Consider the following 16,676-nt stretch of genomic DNA (forward strand, 5'->3'; position numbering starts at 1 on the left):
AAATGTCTTACCCTGCCCCCTACTATCCACTTACTTTCGTAGTTTTAATGGACAATAAAACTCAAGACATGTCTAGACACAAGAATATCATAAAACTTTTGCCAGAATGTAATATCCTAGTACCGAGCCCTGCACATGACTTGCAGAAAAAATATATGTTTTACTTAAATTGTGTGCATGATATAATAATTTGTTCCCTTGTTTTAGTAAATCATGGTTACGTTGTATTAATTCGTTCCCCTGTTTTGATTGAACTAAAACAAGGGAAAATTTATACAACTAGGGGTGTGAATCAATTCTGTAACTGATCTGACGATTCAAATTAATTACAATTATCATGTCAACGATTCGATTCAATATCACAATGCATCATGATGCATTGCAAATACCTGCATATGGCTACATATTCGTCAATGCTACATTCACATCAAGGGTTGACGCCACAGATTTTTGGTCATTTCACATTTTTCAGTCATAAGTTATTAATGCCATTCTTTTGAGAAATAGGCATATTTGCCAAGCAATTAACATTCTTGAGATAGGTACATTCCATAACCTTCAGAATGCATTCAATACAAGATGGCATGACTAACACATGGCACATAAACTGGCAGATCTTGTGTTTGAAGAAAACTGATGTGTCACTTTACACTTTACTGTATACCCAGCAGACAATTACTGAAATTACAGACTAAGTCCTGAGTGTTTTTTCATCTCAATGTCCACAATCTATTACAAGTAGACACTCCAAATACTCCTACCTATATAAAGTAAACTGTTCACACACACACACACACACACACACACACACACACAAATCAGTATAAACCAGCCACAGGTCCTTATAAGTGAAACGGTTTAAGAAACTATACTAATTGAGGTCTTAATGGTCTAAAACCGCGGAAAGACTTATTGTTAAGAGTCAAGGATAGAGGATGGAAAACATCAGCTCACTATTCAAAAGAAATAAACATCATCATGAGAGTAAAACCTTTCCTTTATTCCTTCTAAGACAAGCTGACTCGCTCTTTTCTGCTGTATTATCCATCATTCTGTACTTAACTTTCATCAAATTATATATTTTCTCTGAGAAGATAACCTCTTCTTCACAGTATGACACTTGTCATCTTCTTGTCAGGTTGACTGCATCAAAACAGCTTTATGGTGGTGTCAATGTCAGGTCATGAAATGTAAATGCTTAAAAAGTAAAAATTTGATGTATTCTTCTATTCAATACTAAAGGGTTAGTTGACCCAAAAAGGTTTTAAGTGTACTTACTCATGTCGTGTGACTTTATCCGTGGAGCTGGAAATGTTTACAGTTTCATTGTTTCCACACGACGCAGGCATTGACGAACAAAAAGCCCAAAAAGTACCATAACAGCGTCATAGAGGTAATAATTACGTCTCTATGTGCTATATTAGCTTTGTGAGAGGAATAAATTCAATTTAATTAACATTTCTGTGGAAATCTTAAATCTGGCGCGTTTATGAAGCTGAACTGTTTTGTTTGTTTTCAACGGAAGTGTTGCGGCCTGCGTTACCATATGAGGACAAGAAGGAGGAGACGTAACGGCAACTTTTTAGTCTGATATTTATATTTCTAGTTCAGTTATTATTACTATTAGACATCTATCCATGTTGCATTTCTATGAAAGCATAAGTTAATTATTTGAATTAATTTCACACAAAAAAAGAAGGATTGATAAAAATTAATAAACAGAAATAGAGAATAACCACACATTTATTTTATTTCTCTTTGAGATAAACCCGGTTTTACAAGATCCCAAAGTATCTGTGTGTGCATGTCTTATTCTCTGCTTTGAATCCCTTATTAGTTTCTCTGAGGTCTATTTGAATCATTCGACTTGGCTTAACGTGAGGCCATTAATCTCCTTTTAAATGTAACCTCTTTACAAATGACCTGGGTCATCACCAAGAGCTTTAGATGAAAAGATTGGTATGTGTAGAAAGTTCTTGCCATTTCCTGATAAATTTATGGTGAGGATGATTTAAATTCCGTAACAGTCATCCTGTTTCAACACAGAATGGAGTAGAAGTGGGGAAATTAAATGTAAATATGACCATGTCTCTAAATCTGATGTAGCCTACCAAATGTCAAATAATACGAGAGAGAGACAGATTATCTAGCACTCGCTCCCGTCAATTTCCAGGTTCACCTTAACTGTGGATTGTGACATAGGGCTGCATATTGAACGGGAAAACTGAGCTCATCAATTAATTATTCAAATGTTTTGATAGCAAAACAGACAGTGTGGAGAAATCAACCAGTAACTCAGTTGTCTATGTTTAAGCATGGGGAAGGAGAAGGAATTTGAAAAAGACTTGATGAGACAGTTCAAAATATTTCATTATTTTTTATAAATATTATTATGTTTTTTTATGATTGTATACTAAATCATGTCAACAGTTTTAAACACCACACGTTTATTATTATTTCATATTTTTGGAAGATCAGTGAGGGAACACAAATGATCAAAGACAGAACATTTTGAAGGCATTCTCTTTATTTTATTTATTTTTTATATTGTATTGCTTATGCAAAAAGTAACATATTCTGTTGATATTTCAAACACTTTCATTCTTCTGATGAGTGAATTAGGAGCAGTAACTCATGAGGGACTGTCAGCCCATATGCTTCAAAATGATTCATTCTCTGAAGTTACACTTCAAGCTTGTTTCAATGTGATGAAGTTGAACAAAGAGAGAGGATGGGAGACAGAAAGAGACCACCAGATGTACTTATTTTACTTCAGTCTAAGAATCGAAGACACTGGGAGAAACGTCCCACGAAAACAAAAAAATTTCACGGTCAGATATAAATATTAGCTTTTACAGAAGCAGCCGAGAAAACATACAATATTGAACATGATGGAAAATATGAATATGTACCTAAACTACACTGTCAACCCACAGTGACTAGATGGATGGATGGATGGATGGATGGATGGATGGATGGATGGAGCCATTACAAACAAATATCTCCTCATTTTTGGCCACTATTTGTTTTTCTGTGTTTATCTATGTATATATTTGACTTGAACAAATGTCAACCCCTCATTAGGACATGTAAAAAAAAAATTATAAAAAAAAAAAAATAATCTAGGCTAGTCTCTAACATGATTTAACAGAATTATGCAAATGTTTAAAATTATTCTTATGAAACCGGTCCCATCTCCATAATTGGCACAGGCTTTGCGACACCTTTTAAAAGCTGTGTGTTTAGGCCTTACCAAACACAAGGCTAATTATGCAATGACTAAACCTAGTGGTATTACAGATGACGAGGCCATGACTCAGCCCTGATCCTGACCTCTGACTGAAACAGAGGACGGGCCGCTGGCTAAATGTGCGCATGCACCACTGCGCCTGCCCTAAAACCCTGTGAAAAACAGGTTCTCTGCCAGGAAACCAACTTCAAACACTCGACTAAAGGTTTATTGATCTTTGCGGATTCCAGCCTCTTAGGAACATAAAAAAAACTTTTAAGGTGATCACAGAGGTTTCATAAAGGAGAAAAGCAACAGACACTTTGAGTTATTAAGCAAATAAAAGTAAGTGTGAGATGCATAGATGTAATGAAACAAGCTGGCTAGGTAATTTTAAAAAGCTGTGCATACTATTGCATGGCATAGAAAATGAATTTAGTTTCAACCACCATAAAAAATACACATCAATGTATTCACACATCAAGTAAATACAAGATTACAAGTTATACAAGATTCAACTTATTTTTCAAGTCAGTTTAACATAATTTAGGTTGATTGTACTTTTTTTTTTACAGTGTAATTTCAAATCATTTTTGAGATCCACAGGTGAATAAGTGCCATACATGTACAAAATGTAAAGAGTCCTGTATGTAAGACAAAGCAGAAAAACATGAAATATACCAAAGAACTTGTTGCACTAGTTGCTGTATGTAAGAATTCTCATGTATTAATTAAAATTCATGTGACGAAAATTAAAAAACGAGACCTTCCCAGACTTCCTCGGTTGTCTATAAAAACCTGGATGTTTTTTGCTGGGATGTACCATTCAACAAATTTTTTAATAAGTTTAATGTCATTTAAGTTGAAATTACTTAAATATCCAATTTTTTTTACAATGCATAGACTGTTCTCAAATATACTATCATAATCAAACTATCATAACTGTGTACATTTAATTAACTCATCTATCAACATGATGCTGGTGAATTGCAGAGCTGGTGCAAACATATCGACATTACTATGATCAGATGCTTTCTTAACTGCTGCTTTCTCATCGCGGTTACTTTTGTTGTGTTTATTTTGTTATTAAGAGGAATGCGTGCAGAGCATATTTACATATTCATATCACCGTCACTATCGTGGACAGTGTGTGGATGTTCATTCATAGTATATCGCTGCAAAGGTATTTTCAACTTATTTTTACTTCTAACCAAAGAAAGAAAAAGAATGTCGCTGTGAGTATATCGGGGCATTGAATCACGTTCAGTCTCCTCTTGTATGTTGCGTTTGCATGACTGCGAGACGAGCAATAAGTTGCTGGCTGCAGTTCACTTAACGGCCACCGGTGTCGCTAATAAGAGTTTCTGAATTCTACATATGGCCCCTTTAAATTACACCCACTCCTCAGACAACAGATTAGCTCTTTATAAAAGTTCAAGAACAGTGTGTAACTAGACTAGACTAGACTAGAATGAGATGAGCTAGTTCCTCATAAATATTTTATTTTATTTGAGTAGTATATAAGTATAAACCCAGAACGATCTTATCCACTCAAAGTCAGCATGAAATGGTACCAATATCATGTACATAATGTGACACAATTCTAAGTGAACCAAAACACTGAACAAGAAAAAAAGTTGGGATGGTCTTGATTTTATCAAGGAATTGATTGGATGAATGTAAACAGAGTCACTTTTGATTTCATGTTGACTTTATCTGCAGGATGTTATAGATACTTTATGTGGGCTGTTGGAATGTGGATGTGTGCTCTGTGCACCCAATGATTCTCAAATTCACTTCTCAATGTTTTATGAGACCACATAAAACCATTAACAGGTTGAAAGGTGTACACATCCACTGTATCTGTTTCAGAAGAAGTGAAGAACATCCACACTGATCAATGGAAACCAGAGGAAGAGTAAAACGAGCCTGTGTTTATGGTGATACGTGAACATGTAGCAATACATACTATAGTTTCCCCTGTGTGATCACCGCCAACAACACTTAAGTGAATCTGATCAATATGTACAATATATGTTTCATATGGGCGTCCAGCTTCAGCTCAACTAAAGAAAAAACTGATTTCTGAATGATTCAATAGATGGAGCTCAGGGGGAAAAAACCCTCAAATGGCCTAAATAAACATATGCTTCAAATAAATAAAATTCCTTATATGATGCAGATACCACCACAACGTGTATTGTACTATAAATAAATTCAATTAGAATATCTATCTAATGTGTATATATCATAACAATATTATGAATATTCAGCTTAGTGTTGTTGTAGTAAATGGCTCACTAAAGAAATTCAGATTTTATTTACAGTGAGAATAAAAAAATAAAAATCCCAAAACAGTGAATGAAATGTAATCAGACTAGGACAGGTATGGGTTACATTTAGATTGTCAACAGTAATGACTTCAGTCGGTGGAGAGATGGTCGCTGTCCATGGTGCTGAAAGACAGCACCGCAGGACAACACTGAACGTGAACATAATTTGGGCGGGACTTGTTTTTGTCCACCAGGAACTGATTGGATGGTAAATGTTAATGGGGTCAGTTTTGATTTTAACTGCAGGATGTTATAGATATGTGAGCTGATGGCATGTGTATGTGTGCTCTGTGCAGCCACCTACAAGAGTATGGGTACCAAATAAATATTTTTTAATTTCTCAATACTCAAATAGATGCTTCCTTGTTTCCTTGCTCCTCAGTCCTCCGATCGAACTCAGCCATCTTTAAAGGCATCTGAGGAGTCATGATCAAGGATACACAGGTGTATCCTTCTCTCGTATCCTAATATCGCTACTCATCGTACTATTTTGGGCTATCCCAGTCGAAAGGTGACCTATCATGGCTATATATGGTCGGGGCTCCTAAACGGTGGTCCAACGTCATACAGTGAGAGAGGTTCAAAGATGGCCGTTGTCACAGTCTTGTGACCCAAAATAGCCTGCAATAATTTTCTGACTGACATTTAGCAGGATCATCTCAGAGTGTTTGCTGCTACGACCTACGTCTACTGACTTGTCAACAAAAATGCAACTTGAAATGGCGTATTGATCAACGCGACATGGCGCTTAAACTCAAAACTACTTACCTCAAGCTCCATTTGCAAAAAATATTTTCCCTTGCATGCCTCTTTTCCCTAGCCATGACTGCATCCATATTCTCCTCTTTCGATTCCTCCTCTTTTTTTCAGCGCACGTAAAAACCACAATTACCAAAGTGCGATTCATCTTGCTGTATTTGTTAACCACTAGCGCATGCTGATGACGTTTTATTCTTCTATACTAACTTGCATCATAGACCACGATTCAATAGTTGTCATCATCGTAGTCTACATATCGTACCCACGTTTATTAGATCCATGTCGTACAGTGTGATTTGTGTGATCTTATAGGTTTGCAGAAATCACAGTCTATGGCAGGTCAGGCATAAGTGAGTGGAGCTAAGTCGCGAGGATGCACAAATAAGAAATGAGAAGCACCCCAAGAAATGATCAAACACAATCAACACCAGACAAAGGACTGGGACAAACTAAGGGCTATGTATACACGGGTGAAAATAAGTCAAACGAAACAAGACAAATTCATCACAAAAGTCCATAGAAACATGAAGGAAACAGTGACCCCCTACTTGTCGACTATAACCCTGGAAAGCATGACAGTCATACAACTTGAAGCAACAAGAAAGTGACACTAAATTTTGTCTTCACTTTATTTTTATTTCTTCACTCCAACCAATTTACTTGGTTCAAAGTACCACTTCACATGTTTTTTTTTTTCTCCATTAGGTCACCTGATGGAGTTTTTCGGTTCCTTGCCACTGTTGCCTTTGGCTTGCTCAGTTGGGGATATTTGGGGATATTTAATTGAATTAATCAATCAACGATACTATTGATCAGCATTACCGAACGTAGACGTTCCACTAGAAACAAACATTGATGTATTGTTCTAATTTATTACTGTGAAGCTGCTTTGATACAACCTGTGTTGTGAAAAGCGCTATATAAATAAACTTGACTTGACTTGACTTGACTTGACATGTTAGTCACGAAACATGTACAAGTAGTGATAGCTGTATAATTTCACATTTTCTGCAAATGTTCTTGAAAAAAAAACAAAAAGCGAACATATAACAGATAATAATATTATAACATTAATAACGACAATAATAATATAAATAATATTTAATGATACATTTAAATATTTCTGGGATAGATAATTCATTTGACATCCTCATAATGAACTTGCATTGTATCTCATTTCCCATTTCCGTGTGATAAATGTAGCTTATATATTCACTCTGCCTCTCCCATTCACATAACGTTGACTGTCTTTCTCTCTCCGGCTCCTGTGAGAAGAGTAAATTCCCGTCTTAATGTGTTAGCACATGACACATGCCCCCATATCCCATAAGTCTGTCTGCTGACAGAAGTGGGTTCACCCTCAGTGCAGCCTGCTGCAAAATGCACGTAGAGCGTACAGCGCGCCTCTGAGCCAGCTGTGAGAGCACCATTTTCCCAGCACGGCCTCCCCAGAGGACCAGAGAGCACCATTTCCTGAGCGAGAGGAGGCTGGACCGCTCGTCTGCAGGTTATTGGCACATTAACGCTCTTAGTGTGGCGCTTTGTGACCTCGTAGAGGTTCAGAAGCCTTTTCGAGAAAGTTCCAGTAGAAATTGAGTCTTCCCTGAGGAGTGTCATGCTCCTCTGTGGGCCGCAAGGAACTTTTTAAGTCTGCTCATTGTGCTTTTCTTGCTAAGCACAAGCTCTCTACGGTAGCACCCGTGCAGTTTTAGTTGTGACGATCAGATGATGCGGCCAAACCTCCCTAAAACGAGAAAAACAGGAAAAAGTTGGATCAAATGAACAAAACCAAATGGCAAACACACTTTCTTTTTTGCAGTCCAAATCTGACAAAGTCTGTCAACCATAACAGACTGATATATGGCTCGTACAGCAGCACTTTCCTTTGAGTAAAACCCTCGGTGTTCATGGCAGGCCTGTCTTGAAAGGTTACAATGCTAAAAATCGATTTCTTTATGGAAAAAAATTTGTTGGGTTTTAAGCGTCTGAGTATGCTATCAAAAAGAGCATAGGTATTTTTCTCTGTGATTTTTGTTTTCTCATTTCTTGTGTACGAATGACCATGATGTAATCTGGAAAAACCAATTTATGCAGCCATTTCTCTGGTCTATCTAGGGAGGTTATAGAGAGATAAACACTGTCGTTTCATCATTTCTCTTGCATGTTTGTTACACTTGTGGTGGTGGGGGAAAGAAGTGGGAACAAAAACGTTTGAGAAACCTTGAAAAAAACATTTCTTGATAAGAGTTCTTTGCTGAAACTCTAAAGAACCTTTTAGACAAAAGAAATGACATAAAAGATCTTTAACTGACCTGCAACTTCTCTGTTAACTTACTAATCTGATCAATTTCATCTGAAAATAGATGCACTCATACTTGCAATGTATGGATTAGTGCATCCCCAATCATTGTATTTTGAAAATATGTATGAAGAAGTATGCTTCTCTATGCCAATAATGTTGGATCATGGGTAGTCTCAGCTTCAGACGTCACACCCACGAACTGCAGAAGGCACACAAAAGTGGGAAATACAGACTTCGGGAGTTCTGTATTCTGCAGGATTTGCCGTGTGTGTCGCGTTCTTTAAAGGTCGGCTGGAAACAAAGCAGTCGTGGAGCCAAACCCCCTCATGGAAAAAAAGCCTTGCAACAACGTTCTTGAATGATTCATTTAGCGGATGCACGCCGTTCTGTTATCGTAAGGATATCGACAACCCCTAAACATGACGTCAGACGTCATCTTGGGCGGTCCTTGGCCAGTGAATCCTGCGAAGGAGTCGAGACCTTCTGCTGTCAGTCTAAGCGAGACTAGATCACGAGTGTCGAGGCAGAGGGTGGCACTCAGTGCAGTCATCAGACACGGAGAGCAGTCGCACTGATAGGATTACTCTCTGAGATCTCTACCCGTCTCTCCTCTCCCTACGGCTCAGCTCTTTATCTTCTCATGCCAGGGAAGCTCTTGTTTGACAGTTGCCGGAGGAAAGCATGTATGCTCTCTCGAGGCGGGGATTTAACCGCATACGCACTTAGAACTCTTGCTTTCATCAATACTGTCAGACGACTTCGGTTAGTTTACACATTAAACCCCTCATTTGTGTTTAAATGCCTTGTATTATTACAATAGTACTAGAGACCACCTAGAGAGTATTTTAAGGGAAGGAATAAGTGTTTGTGTTCCCTGAAAGGCAGATTACTCTAAATAGTCCTGCAAAAGAGTGTCATTATTTGTTGTAAGGGTGTTTACATAGATCTGTTTTCAACCAGTACAGCAAGTTTCTAAGTTTCTAAACAGCATCCTAACTGAAATGCTGCTTCACAAGGGACTGATTTGGAATGCATTTTTAATTTTTTGCATTTCATAAAAAAAAAAAAAAAAACGTTTTTAATTGACAAAGTATAAAACCATGTAAATGAAGTAATAATTTTGCTATTCTATTCAAACTGAATATCTATCTATCTATCTATCTATCTATCTATCTATCTATCTATCTATCTATCGATCTATCTATCTATCTATACATATATATATATATGTATATATAATATATAGATAGATAGATAGATAGATAGATAGATAGATAGATAGATAGATAGATAATATAGATACATATACATACTTACATATATGTATATACAACACACACACACACACACACACACACACACACACACACACACACACACACACACACACACACACACACACACACACACACACACACACACACACACACACACACACACACACATATTCATTTAACAGCTCAGAAATGAATTTTTCAAAACATCAAGCTCACCCCAAACAATCTGAGAAGAGCATCAGTGGTGTTTCACGGCTTCAGGCTCAGCTATTGTAATCTGAAAAAGAAAAGAGAAACATAAAAACTGAAGCTGTACTGATAAAAAAACAACAACAAAAAGACACAAACAAACACAAATTTACCATAAATGTGCAATGGTTTACAAAGCTTATAGTATGATAATATTAAACATTGATTCATTTATTTAAAGCTATAGCACACATACAAATATATAAGTTTAGCTCCTTCTTAAACATAATTGGTGATAATAATGATTTGTTAAAGCAACATTACAGCTATTTATTAATCTTTTTACAATTTTACTTCTAATTTAAGTTCCTCAGCCAAGAAAAGCTTTAAATGAACAGGTTTGTTTTTGTTTTATTCAGTTTAAGGGCTAGTTTAGATGAGATTAGATTGTGACGGGTTGTTTACCTTGTGGAACGAAGGCCTGTAAATACAGCTACCGCCATCCTCATCAGCTCTGAGGTCAGCTGGGGTCATTTAGAGGTCATGTGGGGGCGGGCTGTTTAGTGGACTATAGAGATGGTCATGTGACCAGAAGGGGGAAGAAAGAGCAAAAACAGCAAGCAGAAATCCCCAAAAAGAACCAAGTTCAAAAAGCCACTGCTTACATTATTGAATCTTAGAATATGAAAGACAATATGTGGAATTACTTTCCATGTGCAACATCTTACTGATGCAATAGTACCGTATCTAAAGGAGTAGGATTAAAGATATATTAGAAGATAATTAACTTCATATGCTTTACCACAGAAGAGTCTTGTGTGTTTTCAAGTAGAAAGAATTATAACAGATAATAAGGTAGGTTTATAATTGGAAATTTATTTCAAGCTGCTGGGTACGGTATATTACAGATGAATTTAATTGTGCTGGTTGCACAGGGAATTCTCATAAAAATAGTTACATGCATCATATTATTAGTATTATTTTTTTTTTAAAAAGGGAATACTACAAAGTTAAGTGGGGGAGGCATAACTAAACTTTTTGGTTTATTTTCACATTTATGTGGGCTTAAAGGATTTTTTCCCCATTATTTTTTCTCATAACGTACGCTACACTTTTTTTAATGATAATACACATCAGATGTTAGTTTAGATTATGAAGTTTTAACAAAGTGAACAAGGACAAAATGTGCTCTCAAACACAATGATATTTTTGCTTTCAAAAAGTTTATTTTATAATCAACTGAGACGAGAATTAAAGGGCTTACACAAGCTTACAAATATTATAGCTCTTAACAGAAATGTATTAAACTGCCACCACCAGTACCACAATAATTTTCATTACTATCACCTTTTAAACTTCAGCATACATTTGATTAGACTTTTAATAGTTTTATAAAAGAGTACTAGTTCAACTTTAGTCAACAGTATTTGGTTTAGAAATGACCAGTAACACTTTGCTGTGCACTTAAAATGCATTACAACAAGGTTTAAAGGATACACAATGTGCCAAAAACTGCTGGATTCCCTTTAAATTTCGTAGACTATCACAAGCGATGCTTTTCGTTTGTTTTTAAATGCTCTGTCACTATTTTTAACCCATCCACGCTATATGACATTCTAATGGACTAACCAACATTAGTGGTGTATAAAGGATTATATGTGCTATAATGGATTAGAACTGCACAGGAAAGTGTGCGGAAACGTCATTACCTTGATGTATTTCTTGAAGGAATCTATCATATATCACCAAAAAATTGGGAAACTGAATTGGGGATTTTAGCCACAATCATGATACTGTGAATTTCAGTCAGATTAATAGTCAAAAAATGTTGATTTAGACGCTCCTGAGGAGGTCTAAAAGTAGATTGCTCACTAGGAGAAAACACCTATTACCACAGAGCTCATTAAAGGGTTTAAACGCTCAACACAAAAACCAGACAAAACTATGCAGGCTTTTCTCATCGCAACTGAAACTGCACACAGTTTTTTTTTCTTACGACATGCTCCTATAGGGCCTTTAACGCTGAAGAACCTTCCATTTAGAAAAGAGAAAAGAAGAAAAACAACAGGTGCACTGAGATTTTCTTTTACTTTTTTCCTACTTAATTTTCATTAAAGGTCAAATTTACAAGGGACACATGGAAGCCGATCACCCATCAAAAAAAAAAAAAAAAAAAAGTATCTACAAAAAACTGACTGCTAAATCTAAACATCGTACACCTCATATAACTCCGCCCCCAACTAATAGTGCCCGCCTCCCTCCGACATAAGTGAGTCTATTTGAATTCTGATTGGTTCTCTGATTTAAATTACATAATCCGGTGATCCCGTAATATTCCGTTTGTGAGGGTCTCTTCTGTCTGTTTTACCGATCAACTTCTTCAACTTTCTATTTTTGTCGTTTTGGTTGATTTTATTTGCAAAAAAGGAAATAGAGTCCATAGAAAATCCATTACTTGGGAGGGCACACGAAGGAGTGTAGCTGGTCAGAACCGGGAATACGGCTGCTCTCTGTACACTCCTTTGCTTGTCCTTGCTGGTGGCGCCTTGTTGCGGTTGTTTGCCCATTCCTCCGGGCCTGAAGAGGGAGACAAAGAGCAGAGGTCAGGAAGTTTATTAGTGAAACAGTCCTTTAGCTCTTGTTAGAAAGCCTCAATTCGAGCATTCTGTAGTGAAACATGCTCATAAAACACTGAACAACATTTGTAAGAAGTTTCTTTGTGCGTCACAGACTAACATTGACATGTTTGAGTGCATGCACAAATGTATTTTGGTGAATTAAATCAGTTTGTGTGATAATTGTCTACGCTGTAGTCAAACACAGTATGTAAACGGACAATGAAACGTGTGCAGAAAGATAACTAACAATACAGACGTGATAACGCATAAAAAAGTCACAAATAAAATGTGATTAAACAATGATTTACAGTAATTTTAATGGACTACTTTGAATTTCCAACTACCGACATGAAAATAAGCTTTAAAAAATAAACAAGACTTGGTGAAAATATTACCAATGTCATGTTTTGGTGATGTGCTGAAAAATGGGCAACCTGTCAAGAAGATGCCCGGTTTTATTTTTATTTTTAATATTTAGTCATTTTTATTACTTTTTCAACTCCCCCATCATTTATGAACACTGCTGTTTTGTTGTGATTGTTTTGTTGAAATAAAAAAATATAATAAATAAACAACCTGGATCATATTTCTACGGAGCCCCTGAGGGGACCTGTGAAAAAAAAAAAAAAAAATAGGACTTTCGCGTGCGCACGAGAAACTATCGCGTGCGCACGAGAAACTATCGCGTGGGCACGAGAAACTATCGCGTGCGCACGAGAAACTATCGCGTGGGCACGAGAAACTATCGCGTGCGCACGAGAAACTATCGCGTGGGCACGAGAAACTATCGCGTGCGCACGAGAAACTTTCGCGTGGGCACGAGAAACTTTCGGTTTGCGTTATAGCGTCATTAATACAAATGTGGAAATATGGATGATGTATATATCATTTATGTTGTTATTTGACGTTTTGAAGTGTATATTTTAGCAAAAATCTCAAGCAAGGTGCTATTAAAGACAAGACTTAGAGGCATATTTTAGTCACAATTCAAATAATTGTATTAACTTTGAATATAGGCCTACTTTTAATAAACTTTGTATTTGTATGTGTATTGATACAAAATAAACAACAGGCTAATAATCTTCTGCTATTGAGATGAAGGAAACATTTTTTTAAAGAAGTAAAGTTCACAAGATTGCTATTTATCTTGATCAAACTGTTCCGTCATCAGCTCTTCCTCAGTTCCGCACTGCAGAATAAAATAGTCATCCTCTGCTGCAGTTGTACGGATTCTTAATGCGTTTCATATTTTTCTCATCAAACAACCATATTAACGAATGGTTCGACACAACCCGTACCGAAGAGCCTAGACAGGTCTTTCTTCTGTATAGATATATAGGGTAAATGACGACTGTTGGTCTACCATGGTCGCCCTCGTCCAGTAAGTTTTAAATAATAATAATAATAATAATAATAATAATAAATTAAGATATAAATCAATATAATTCGTTGTAAATTAAATATTTTAAACAATAGCTACAAAAAGGTAATAATTGACTGCATAGTCCTAACGTTCATGCATGAACTGTCATTCAGACTTACTGTCTAACAACCAGAGAACAGAGAACATCAGAGATATTAAAATACTCTTCTGAGTTTTATGATGTAGGCCTTTTTTATTACAATGTATTAGCCTAGAATTTATAAGGATGCGCGCTTGTGCGTGGCGCGCTCAGTCATGTTGAGAGGGAAACACGCATTATATTATTAGGCTAGTCTATTCAGAAATAGTGTAAAAGACCTGTAAATAAAATACAACATTAACATTATAAACACTATTAATAACATATAGGCTATGCGTATTTTACTTCCCCATAGCCAAATCCTTAAATGAATGGAATCAGAAAACAACAAGAAATTAAAAATAAGTAACCACTTATAATAATAATAATAATAATAAATGCATAGTAGTCTATAAAAATAGCCCATTGTGCCCTTTATTACAAACAACTTTTAGCCTATTTTAAACGCCAAGCCTAAACGAATTTATTTGAATCGAAACTGAAACTATACTGCAAAGTTGGGTTCGCGCATCTTTCGTTCGGTCCAAAGTTTAATACTGAACAGGAATTAATAATCATTTAATAATGAACCGGCTGTGATGTCAAGTTAATGCCAGAAGTGAACCGATGTTGTTAATAGCGCGATTCGCCGGCGCCATCACTTGGATTTGTTCGCGATAGTTTCTCGTGCCCACGCGAAAGTTTCTCGTGCGCACGCGATAGTTTCTCATGCGCACGCGATAGTTTCTCGTGCGCACGCGAAAGTTTCTCGTGCGCACGCGATAGTTTCTCGTGCGCACGCGATAGTTTCTCGTGCGCACGCGAAAGTTTCTCGTGCGTATGCGATAGTTTCTCGTGCGCACGCGAAAGTTTCTCGTGCGCACGCGAAAGTCCTATTTTTTATTTTTTTTTCACAGGTCCCCTCAGGGGCTCCGTATATTTCACACCAAAATAAAAATGAAAATAAATTATATTCTGCATTAGGAAAATTAAGAATATTTTACAACAAATAAGAATTTTTGGTATTGTGATGCATTTTATTGTAATATTAAATTACAATATTATTTGACTGGTATAAATGAAACGATTGGCTATGAGCTACGTACAGGCGCATTTGATAGACATTCGTAGCGCCCAATAAACGGCTCTGGGCATTAGTAAACCACGCCTCAAATACGAGAAAATGAACATGTGGTTCCCAGACCACGTCTCAATGAGAAGAGGTCTGACGTTAGCCAGGCTAATTAAATATAATTATAAAATTAAATTAAAATGTTATAATTTTTTTTTACTTTAATACATGTAATACATGATATTGAAATTATAGTCATAAATATAAAGTAAAAAACAAACAAATAAATAAAACAAATTAATAAATTCCGGACTCATTGACATGAGAATGGTGGAAATGTGGTTAATTGTCATAAACATTTAATAAAAATGATAAGATATAACACTTTTTTCCTCTAAAAATAAGCTTAATTTTCTCTAAGCAGCATATTTTATACATATTTTCTTTTATATAAAATGCATTTTTGGGGTAAGATGTGACCTTGAGCATGCTTCGACGCCAGTAAAGCGTAATTTCCTTGCAAGTTTGTGTTAAACAGGAACCGACTGTGACGCTGACAGTGATTTGTAGTTGTGGAACATGCAGCAATCCAAACCACCTTCAAATGTGACTTTTACAGAACAACACCAATCTTTAAAGTAACAAATCCCAAGAGTCACGACACCATCCAATATCTTCCTCTCTGAGCTCATGGGATCTCTGATCATTTAGGCCAACTAACACTGACAATCAAAGAGAAACGTCCCCAAACCATCCTCCTTTTGTCCTTCACCTCAGAAAGAACAAAACAACTTTAATTGCACAAGAGGATCAAATAGCCACTTGAAAGGGGTTTAGTGGAGTGCCCTCGGGCGAGAGGTTACCGCCGCCATTAGCGTAACAGCAGAGCTAATTCACGAGCGTCCATGTCGATGAACGAGAGCGCTATCGACGGCAGCTTTTGTGTGATCTTGCTCATTTTCAGTTCTTTTTAGGGACAGAAAGGCACAAAGGCCGTTTCTCTAAAATCACTTGTTTTTCAGAATGGGAGCCATTGCCAATAATCTTTAATTAGAGAGCTGTCAATCTCAGGTTAGCCCGCGCTAGCTTCAAAGAAAGGGTTCGCGCGCACTGTCCTTGCGTTTAGAAAGAATAAGGATGTGTATCAGCCGGATAATAGGAAGTTCTTCTTTGAACTGTCAAGCTGTCTGTGTTTTGTACCACCTGGAAAGTGTTAACTTGAGTGTTATGGATTGTGTGTGTGTGTGTGTGTGTGTGTGTGTGTGTGTGTGTGTGTGTGTGTGTGTGTGTGTGTGTGTGTGTGTGTGTGTGTAGAAATGTGTTTCAAATGTGGTTGCAAAGTGAAAACTGACAGGAAAATTACAACTAACTAACTAACTATATATTTTAGGGGCA

At 36.6% G+C, this 16,676-nt stretch overlaps 1 protein-coding gene across 1 annotated transcript in view; it reads right to left on the reverse strand.

Annotated features, from left to right (window-relative positions):
• Positions 1-11,300: 11,300 nt before the first annotated feature.
• The window catches only part of khdrbs3 (KH domain containing, RNA binding, signal transduction associated 3), a 141,671-nt gene continuing 136,295 nt past the window's right edge, over positions 11,301-16,676 (reverse strand). The window contains exon 9 of the mRNA XM_081377692.1: positions 11,301-12,666. Within this exon, the coding sequence (XP_081233818.1) occupies positions 12,575-12,666 (92 nt within the window). The 3' untranslated portion in view covers positions 11,301-12,574. The remainder of the gene's footprint in view (positions 12,667-16,676) is intronic.

This window comes from Scardinius erythrophthalmus (genome assembly GCF_964197995.2).
Source record: "Scardinius erythrophthalmus genome assembly, chromosome: 10".
NCBI lineage: Eukaryota > Metazoa > Chordata > Actinopteri > Cypriniformes > Leuciscidae > Scardinius > Scardinius erythrophthalmus.